Consider the following 10323-nt stretch of genomic DNA (forward strand, 5'->3'; position numbering starts at 1 on the left):
TTGCAAACACAGTCTTGATTCTGGCCTGGTGTTTGAGGGTGGCACCTACCAGGGGGAAGGGTGCCGTGGGCCGAGCAGCTCATTCCCACAAGGCCCCTCCAGCTCGGAAGCCACCAGGCTCTCGGGCTGATCACCTGCGCACAGGTGCGCAGCACAGGCACACGCAGGTGCAGACGCAGCAAGGGTCTCAGGGGCTCACGTGACGGTGTCCGGCGGACACGGCCATGCGGGGAGCTGGAGACAGCAGGGGCAGCTCCCCTCGGAGGTCGGAGGTCGGAGGTCGGGTAATGAGGCCTCAGCGGGGCTGCAGGGAAGGTAGAGGGCTCCGGGGAGGCTGCAGCGGGGTGCGGGCTGATCTGGGGAGTAGGCGGCCCAGGGCAGTTAACCGGCTCCAGCCTGCCACCTCGTCTCCTTCCCAGCTTCCTTTTCAAGAGGCTGCATGCCAGAGTCTCGGCTCCTCACCCCCGACCCCCGCTGGCCCCGTCCCTGTCCAGCTCCACGGTCCTGCCATCCCAAGCCACTCAGCGAGCAGCATGTGACTCTGGGAGACCTCAGCCTGCACTGCCCTTCCCCCACACCCTCTGCGCCCCTGCACCCCACCCTTCGCTCTCTGGATGCCCCAGCTCAGACTTGCTCCTGCCTGGCTCACTGTAGACACGTCTGCATCCAGTATAGCCCCTTCTCTTCCCTCTCCACCCTCCCCTGGGGTCCCCGGGGGCATGTCCATGGCCACAGTGGCCAATACGAAGACCCCCAAGCCCCACCCTCCAGCAAAGCCTCCTCCAACAGAGTGGGGTGTCTGCTCCCCAGCTTAGACCCTGAGCTCTGAGGGGCGCGGCCATGTGTTTCCACCTGGGGTGAAGCCAACTGCTCTTTGGGCTCCAGCCAAAGCCTACTGAAGTGAACGGGGAGCGCCTGTCAGACGCCCTCCATCTTTGCCATGGGTTTGCCAGGGGTGGCTGTTACCCTTCCCCTCCCCTCCGCACCCCAGCCCCGATGTAGTTTATCCCTGTCATTCACGGTCTCCCTCCACCCCAGCCTGTCTGTGGGATCCGGGTGGTCGGTTTTGCCCCATGGGGGCCCCCAGGCATAACCCACCCACAGGCAAAGCCAGAAGAATGATGACTGCCCCCCAGTCTTCCTGGACCCCCCACCCAGCAGGGCTCACACCCACAGCCGAGCTAGGTGCTCAGGGACAGCACAGACCCTCCTGCACAAATGCTTCGACTTTCTCAGTGACGTTCCAGTAGCCAGTCCCTGCGTACCAGGCACGGGGCCCCAGAGAGAAGACAAAGGCAGCCCCCCTCTCCCCAAGGAGTTCACAGATGGGGGGGACGCCCATGATAATAAGTGAGGTGCTTTTTAAAGCTCAACTCGGGGATCCCTTAGGGCCTCAGCTGTTGTCTGGCCTCCACCGCCCCCGCCCTCCCAGCGCCCCTGAGCTGGCCCCATGCCGGCCGTGTGGACGGTCACGGAGATGGCTGGAGAGCAGGGAGCCAAGAGCAGGGTTTCTGAGCCACGTGGCCTGGCGGGTGTCCGCCCCTCCCTTTATCACCCTGGTCAGTGACTTCAGCTTGAGGGCGCCCTCTCTTCACCTACTAATTACTACCTCCCTGGAGGTTGCTAAAGTCAAGTGCTTACAGCAGTCTCTGGCCCCTAGTAAATGCTCAGTTAGCGAAGGCTTTCCGGTCCTCGTTCCTAACCTGTGAGTCACTTCAGGGTAGGGAAGGCTTTGCCGTGGTCTTCACCCCTGGAAAGCTACAGGAGCTCAGGAAGTCGCTGAGTGGAGGGGAGAGAGCGGGGCACTCCTGCTCTGGCCTGGGAGAGGCAGTGAGCTCGTTGGGCTGAGGCCCAAGGGGCCCTTACCGGGACTCGGGAGCGGCCTGGTGGGGGCTGGTGCTTAAGCTGAGAGACCTGGCTGACTGAGCTTACCTGGGGTCCATATCCCGAGGCGCAGGCCAAGGCTGTTGGGGGGCAGCCCTCTTGCTGAGCCCTGGTGGGGAATATGGCGGGGCCCGAGGCTAGTCTTCCAGGGGAGCAGGGCAAGGAGTGGTCCCCTGGCCTGACCTAGGGGGCACATGGAGAAGCTGGACTGTGCCGGAGGACCTCCGTGGCCCTCTCAGGACCCCAGGAAGCTGGGAGGGAAAACAGGGCTGATCCAGGAGCCATCGTGAGCTGGAAGCCAGCGGGCCTGTCCGAGGTGGGGTAGGCAGGGGCTGGCCTTCCCTCCGGCGCTGCCCTGCTTCCCATCACCGGCATGGGCGGCCACTGGAGGGAGGGACGCCTGACCAGGCCTGCTGGGTGGACATGGCACTTCCGGTGTGTCGCCCACCCCAGGGCTGGCCTATGTCTGGTGTCTGGCCGCCGCTCAGTCCGTGGCATGTTAACGCAGGAACCGCTGCCCCAGGGGATGATGAGGAGCAGAGATGAGCAGGCGCGATGTCGGGGTGCCGTGAGCGGGTCTCGGGCCCCTCCCAGAGTTCCCCACTCAGCGGCAGAAGGCAAGTTTCCTAAGGAAGAGGACATTGGCGTAGGCACGCGGCGAAGGCCGCCCTTTAAAGGACAGGCTGATCAGGGAAGGAGAGAGCAAAGGGCCCCTCCACGGGCAGCGGTGGGCAGGGGTTCTCCTTACAGTGTTCTTGGGGTCATTCCTTTAGGGACATTTATCTGTTGTTAAGTCAGCCACTCCCAGATGCGCCTGGGCTAACGGGTGAGGCCCTGAGGACGTTCCCTTTCTGCGCTGGCTCCATCACGTCTGTCCCCGCCTTTAGTTCCAGCCCTATACAGCCTCCCTCCTGCATCTCGACCCCAGCCTCCATCCAGAAGGCCGAGCCGAGCTCAGGCCGGGCGCAGCCCAGCACCGCTCCACACTGGGCTCCTCCCCAGCCTTCACTTCACCTCTATAACCGCAGGAGTTGGCCCCGCTGTGCCAGTTCTTTGTGTGCTCCCATTCACGGGCTCCCTCCGCCCCAGCCTGTCTGTGGGATCCAGGTGGCTGACTCTGTCCCATGGGGGCCCCAGCATAACCCACCCAGCAGGCATAGCCAGAAGAGCAACACCCCACCCAACAGGGCTGGGCGCCGTCTCCCGTCTTCAGCGGCAGACTGGGGTCCGCGCTGGCTAGGTGGCCTGCCTCACGAGGGAGCTGGGCTTCGCATTCCAACATGCTTCCACCGGGCTCTTCCTGGTCAAAAGACAAGTGCTCAGCTCTGGAATTTGGGGCAGAAACAAAGCTCTCTCCTAAGCCCCAGCACTCAGACCTCAATCCTGGGATGTTCCAGAGGCCTAGTGCTGGGAGGAGTCAGGCCCAGCAGGAAGGTGACTCCCTCAGGACTCTGCTGCCATGCCCCACCCCCAGCAGAGGCGCCGCCCTCTCCCCGCGGCTGGGCCAGGCCACCCCATCTTCCCCAAAGTCTGTGTGTGTTGCCTGGGCCCTCCAGGGGGCAGGCTCACCCCAGAAAGCTGGGCAATGCCTCCTCGGCCACTTGCTGGAAGGCAGGGAGGAGGGCCAGGGTCCCAGGCCTGCTCCTCCCACCCCCGGCCCCAACGCCAGCCCCAGGGGGTCCCAGCACCGCAGCGAGGGGCCTGCCGGGGGCAGAGTCTCAGCCTGGGCCCCTTGGTGCCTGCTATCCTGTTCTTGGGGGCCCCAGAGGACCTGCTGCCTGAGATGAAGGGGCCCTGGCAGTGGGGGTTTCACTCTCCCTCCCAAGGGCAACCGGGGAGGAAGAGGCCACAGGAGCGTGCGATGAGGGCTGGCCTTCAGCTCTGCTTCCTCATGGCCACCGCGAGCCAGGCCTCCCCCACCCCCGCCTGGGTGTGCGCCTCCCCTCTGGGCTGGGGGCACTGATCCCTGATGGGTGGTGCCCTGGGGTTTTGGTGGCTGGAAGGGAGCAGGGTCTGCGGGGTGTGCTCCTTCGAGAGCTCTGGGTGGGGAGCGAGGGGTGTCTCTCACAGAACGGGGCACACCATCCTCCTGCGGGATTCGGGAGGGCTCAGGCGGTGGGTGGTGGAGCTCAGAGCTGCACACATCTTTTGGGGTGGGGACCTGGGGGAGAGCAGGTATTTACTCTTCTGGGCCATTTTTATGAACGGTCGTAACTCTGTGGCTTCTTTCATCCAAGAATCTCAGAGCAATTTGAAAGTGGAGCCCACAGAATAAAGCGTGGTTAATTACAGGCCTGCTCACGTCGGTGGCAGACCTGCTGTCTTTGGTAGAAGATGGTGGGACCCACGCACATGCAGATGATCGAACCCAATCAAATGGGGTGTGGGGAAGTTGGCGTTGTGGTTCGCTTAAGTGGTACATGGAATCAAGGAGGGGACGCGCGAGACCGAGGCACGGCCTCCCGTCTCTCAGTGGGCCTGGCTGTGCGTCTCCCACAAACCACAGCTTTGCTAAGCACCTTCGGGAGAGCTGGAATTCTCCAGACCATAAAAGCTTGGGTGGGGGAGGGGGCGGGTGGTAGCGTAGGGACTGATGGATTAAGCAGCAGTTTGAGTCTTCCAGAGGGAGCAGCCAGCCAGCGCAGCGGTGCAGGAAGACCTGGCTCGGGGCTCGGAGGAGGCCTACGGTGCAGAGGTGGAGCTCGGTGTGGGAGACCAGAGAGGTATGGCTTGAGATTGGGGTCCTGGTGGCTCTCTGGGCCTCCCTAGTGGCCAGAGCAGCTTGGAGCAGAACTCTGACACTGCTGGGGGCCCCCTGCTTGCTCGCCTCCGAGCCTGGGCCCCACAGCCTGTAGGGGAGGCCAGGAGCACAGAGAGGCCTCCTGGTCACTCAGAGTAGCTCGGGGCGCCTGACCCTGGTGGGGCTGGTGACTGCAGGGGGTGGATGGAGGCTCGGGGCACAGGCTGGGGGCAGGAAGTGGAGCAGAGAAAGACTTGTCAAATCTTGCCTAGGAGGGCTGAGTCACCCAGCCGAAGGCAAGAATGTCCCCCAGGAGGCCACAGCCACAGAGATAAACCCAGCTGCTGGTCCTTCCGGGTGTTGCTCCTGGGCCTGTCCCGAGCCACCGAGGACAGGGTGCAAAGGGCAGGGCCCCACGCTTTGCGGGTGGTGGGGACAGACCCTGCGGGAGGTGGGTAGAAACAGCAGGTCTTGTCTTCAGCCTGTGCCTCCTCCTTCCCCTGGAAGCAGCCAAAACTCAGGTCACTCAGTTAAACTGAAATTGCAGTCAGACAAGTAATGCTTTCGTTTCTCTAAGTCCAAATATTTTGATTTGCTAAGCCTAGTGCCCCCTTCCCGAGTAGGTCTGGGAACACCCCAGCACTGGAAACCTCAACAATGGACCTGAGAGACCTTTCTTGGATTCTTGGGGTGAATTCAGTCAGTGGCTGGAAACGAAGACATTTGTCTTCACTGGAACATTTGCTTCCTCCCGTCGCGCTCTCTCGCACCTGTGTGCCTGTGAGGGCCCGTCCGTGCTGGAACCGACGGAGGGTTTGGCAGGAGCTTCGGATGGGCTATTTGATAGTGTGGATAGTAGTCATGGTTTCTGGGCGGGGAGGGGGGAGGTTTCCCGGGTGCTCTGTACCTTAACAGAATCTTTGTTATGAGGAAAAAGCAGTTGTGTGGTAGACATGCAGGCCGGTGAGTGTCTCCCGGGCGCTGGTGGGCCTGAGAAGCTGACCTGAGGGTGGGGGACACCTCTCCTGGTGGAGACGCCGCAGGGCCTGTGTGGGTGGACACAGGAGGAGCACGCAGTGGAACAGACCAGGAGGGCGGGACAGAGCAGAAGTCCAAGCGGCAGACTTCTCCCTTGGGTGCCCACTTGTAGGTGGTCTGGCTGCCCTGGTCTCTCTGCTCCTCCCTGCCCCGCTTCTCCCCCATCCCAGGGAAGGAGACCCCTCCTGCCGTGGGGGTTGGGGCGAGGGTGCTTCTCCTGGCGGCAACACTGGTGGGGCCTGTGCCCTCTGTGTGGCCCAGGGCGGGCAGGGGACACTCCAGCTTGCTGTCTTGGGTCTGCCCATTGTGGCCGACCTTGGTTTGCAGAGGGAGGTTCACTTTACCAGAGAGGAACCACAGAGTTAGAGGTTGATTTTGAACTTGGTGGCCTTCCCAGATGCACTTGGGAAAAGTCAGTGTGATTTCTTCCCCTGTCCCCTAAGCTGGGGCCATGGTGGGCAGAGTCAGTCCTGTACCCTGTCTGCTTGTGGAAGCTTCTGGAGTAAGTGCCGGAGGCCCACCGCAGTCCTGCTAAGGGGCCTACAGCCCCGGCCCCTGTCTCCAAGCGGCCACCCCACTTGAGCAGCTGGGGGAGGCCTCTGAGCCAGCATCGCGCCAAGCCAGGGGCGCGGCCTGTGCCGGGGGAACCCCACTGGGCTGGACACGAGTTCCCTTGCTTGTCAAGGGAGTTTTAATGTTGCTCTCAAGATCTTGGGGCCTGGCACTACGGTCTCTGCCCGCCTCTGGGGAAGACCAGGACTGAGCTGCTGGAACAGAAGGTCTGGCTCAGTCCAGGCCCAGGGCCTCGGCCCCTGCTGTCCGGCCTAAGAGTCTTGAAATCCCTCCTGTAAAGCCATGTCTCTGACTCAATGGACCAGTGCTGCTGGGATGCCCCCCCCATACCCTGGGACGTTGAGCCCCCGAATGGATCCTCTCCTGCTGGAAGAGGTTCATGCTGCCCCCTGCTCCCGTGAGGGAAGCCAGGAGGGGTCAGTGCCTCGGTGCTCTCGGGGAGCAGGTGTGGCCCAGAGGCAAGCCCTGAGTTCCTTGGGAGTTTTCAAAGAAAGGAGACCAGGCCACGTCATGGGCTCAGCCCTGGGTGACCCCTCTACTTGTGGGTCAGGTGGGCAGGCAGCAGGGGGCAGCTGTGGGGGACAGATGAGTCAGACATGCCCCCATGACTCCCGGTCAAACCCCCGGGCAAAGGTTGGGCCTGGAATCCTGTCAGGAGATGGACCCCTCCAGCTCCCCAGGGCACGCCCTTCCTCTGTAGACGGGGGCTCAGAGGCCAAGAGGGGGTGCAGCCTACACGGGAACTTGGGGCAGACCTGTGTCTGGAGTGGGGGGTCCTGATCCTTAGCCTATGTGTTTCTGAGTAAGAAAGAGTGGTTTCTGACTAGAACCCTATTTTGAAACAGCCTGGTAATGGGCCCCCCGGTTTAGCAACACTGAGGAGGCAGGGTTCCACAGGGCTGTGCCATGGGGGCGGTGGGGGTCCCTGGGTCCGGGCGACGAGCTGCTCTGGAGCCCCGGGTTCTCTTCTCTGATTCAGGTGGCGCCAAGTCCCCAAGCCGCACCGTGTCCTGTGACGTCCAGCTCCGGAAGAGAGCAGAGACCTTCTTCCGCGAGGCGCCCGCCCTCCCCTTTCAGGGGTCCCTGCAGCCTGCAAGGCGCGCAAAGGCCTGGACGAGACCAGCTCTCCTGCCTCCTTGAAGGACACTGGCAATGTTGGGGTCACTTTTAGTTGTTGCCCCGGTGACGGGGATAGAGGCAGGAGAGGCTGCTGACAGCACGCAGGAGCCCCCCATCAGAGATGACTAGTGTAGGATGTCAGCAGTGCTGAGGCTGACGGCCCATCCTCGGCCCTGCGGGCAGCGGGGCGGCTGGGGTGAGCAGATCCCCGAAGCCTGATGTCCTGGCCCTGCTCCCAGGGGGGCTACGGGCTCGGCCACCGGAGCCCCCCCAGGCATCCTGTGGAGATGCCCACCGCACTGGGTGAGGCGTGAGCACCCAGCCAACCCTTCTGAGTGACTTCAGAGAGAAGCTTATAAAGCGTTTTAAGAGTTGGTAAATTGCAACTTCAGAAGCACATAAATGCTACCATAAACGCCAGTCTTGCAAAGCAGCCTGTGTGGGAGAGGCGTGAGCAGGTTGCCCAAGCTCTGGGAAGCAGCGTGCCTCGTCAGGGGAGGGGCACGCTCAGCTGGCCCTTGACGCTCAGGTTCTCCTCTGAGCTCCTTGCTTAACTCTCTGGCGGTGCTGCCTTTGTATTTCTTCCCTGTCCAAAGAGTCTGCATTGATCATCTCTGGAAGCTGTCCAGGGACCCGGGGGTTCAGAGCAGGCTGGTCCGGTCAGGATCCTCCCCTCCTAGGTTCAGAGAACTGGGGGAGCACGAAGGAAACCGCCCTCCCGAGTGCCACTTTTGAGGGCTCACACCCACCATCCTTTGCCAGCCACAGACTCCTCCATCGCCACAGCTGGCCTCTGAGCCGGGGCAGCGATTCTGCAGCACGGCTGGTTTCGAGTTTCCCGCCTTTCTCGCCTCTGTATAAAGCAGCAGGCAGGGTCTCTACCCCAGCGAGGGCCCCGAGAGTGCCCGAGAGGGGTGACCAGCCACTGTCCAGGCAATCAGCAGCGCCAGGACTTGAAGTCAGGTGTCCCATCCCGAAGTGCCAGGTCTCTGCACGTGACCCTGGTTGTGGGGGAAGCAGTGGGACAGAGGCATGGGATTTGGGGCCCCCAAGCTCTGGTTTCAGACCCAAGTTCTGTTCACCGTGAGTGAGCTTTCTGCCCATTTTGCACTTTGTGTCCATGCCAGTGACGACAACATAGGCCGCCTCCCGGCACTTGTGGGATGAAGCCAGGCCCAACAGGTGCACCGGGAGTTGGGGTCCCTTTGCGCCCCTTTCACCAAACAGTGGCCCGGCCGAGCAGCATTGTGGGCTGGGGACAAGGCGGGGGCGTGACGAGCAGGCGCTGCTGCCGAGGGCAGGCAGAGAGGGCCGGGACCAGACGTCCCTCCCGAGGCCACTCCCGATTTATGGGCTCTGGTGCGCAGATTTTGAAGAGGCAATAAAACCCATCTTTTCTAGGAAGTGACTTAGCAAGTGACTTAGCTGAGAGTCCTGACTTAGCAAACCAAATTCCAGATTTTTTTTTTTTTAACAAGGTAAGGAATTCTGGATAGTTGGCAAAAATTACATTATGATGAGATTAGCTTTCCGGAATAGGAACCGGCTTTCCCAAGGAGATAGGCCAACACCCCACGGAGAGTGTATATAAGCAGCCCGGGAGGCCTCGGCAGGCCAGAACCCCAGCTCCTGGCGACGCTGCGTCCTTCCTCTCTAGCTCCATGGCCACCCAGCTCTGCTCCCCCATGTTCTCCTCTGGGTCCGTCAGAGGCCTCTGCAGCACAGCAGGCAGCATGTCCCGGATGTCCTCGGTCCGCTCCGTGGGCTCCTGCAGGGTCCCCAGCCTCGCTGGCGCGGTGGGGTCCTCCTCCGTCAGGATGGGCTTCTCCAGCTACGGGGGCTGCCTGCCTGGCTCCTACATGGCCGCCGGGTGCCATTCCCCTGGCTTCCTCGGGAGCGGGGGCTGGCTCGGCGAGGGCGCCTTCAACGGCAGCGAGAAGGAGACCATGCAGTTCCTGAACGACCGCCTGGCCAGCTACCTGGGCAAGGTGCGCCAGCTGGAGCAGGAGAACGCGGAGCTGGAGGGCCGCATCCGGGAGTGGTACGAGGCGCAGGTCCCCTACATCTGCCCGGACTACCAGTCCTACTTCAAGACCGTCGAGGAGCTCCAGCAGAAGGTAGCGGGTCGCGGCCCTCTCCCGGGCCCTCTAGACAGCCTCCCGGGACTGCCGAAGGCACTGTAGCTCTTGGGGGATTCTGGCCAGTCCTGCTCTCTAGGGTCTTGGCTTCCCGGGGGACCCAGATCCCTGTGCTCGTCGCTCCCTTACTAGTAGCCGTTGCGGTTACTCCTCCTCAGGCCCTGCTGTCTCGGCCGTAGGAAGGTCAGGGACAGGCATCACAGCCTGCTGGTCACAGGCCTTGCGTCCCATCTGTTGGCCTTTCCATTCCGTACCTGGCAGGGATGGGTATTAGCAAACTATCTAACAGGTGTAGGAGCTCAATTTAGAGAGGTTTAGCAGCTTGCCCAAGATTACAAGCTGGGATGTGGAGCCTGAATGCAGGATTATCTGGCTTCTTCCACTCATCCTGGTGCATCTTACCGCAACATTCTGGGGGCTACAGATGCCAGGACTGACGGGCCATTGACATCATGAGACTGATATGCTCTCTAGACTTGGGCTCAGGGCTCAGGACTCAGGGCTCAGTACTCAGGACTCAGGACTCAGGGCTCAGGGCTCAGGGCTCAGGGCTCAGGACTCAGGGCCCAGGGCTCAGGACTCAGGGCTCAGGGCTCAGGGCTAAGGGCTCAGTACTTAGGACTCAGGGCCCAGGGCTCAGGGCTCAGGGCTCAGGGCTCAGGGCTAAGGGTTCAGGACTCCAGGCTTAGGGCTCAGGACTCAGGGCCCAGGGCTCAGGGCTCAGGACTCAGGGCCCAGGGCTCAGGGCTCAGGACTCAGGGCCCAGGGCTCAGGGCTCAGGACTCAGGGCCCAGGGCTCAGGGTTCAGGGCTCAGGGCCCAGGGCTCAGGG

At 62.2% G+C, this 10323-nt stretch overlaps 1 protein-coding gene across 1 annotated transcript in view; it reads left to right on the plus strand.

Moving 5' to 3' along the window:
• The first annotated feature begins 8912 nt into the window (after positions 1 to 8912).
• KRT36 (keratin 36, type I) overlaps positions 8913 to 10323 on the plus strand; it is a 4302-nt gene continuing 2891 nt past the window's right edge. The window contains exon 1 of the mRNA XM_004684197.2: positions 8913 to 9471. Coding sequence (XP_004684254.1) covers positions 9016 to 9471 — 456 coding nt within the window. The 5' untranslated portion in view covers positions 8913 to 9015. The remainder of the gene's footprint in view (positions 9472 to 10323) is intronic.

The sequence above is a fragment of the Condylura cristata genome, unplaced genomic scaffold (genome assembly GCF_000260355.1).
Source record: "Condylura cristata isolate star-nosed mole 26May11 unplaced genomic scaffold, ConCri1.0 scaffold00017, whole genome shotgun sequence".
Taxonomy (NCBI): Eukaryota; Metazoa; Chordata; class Mammalia; order Eulipotyphla; family Talpidae; genus Condylura; species Condylura cristata.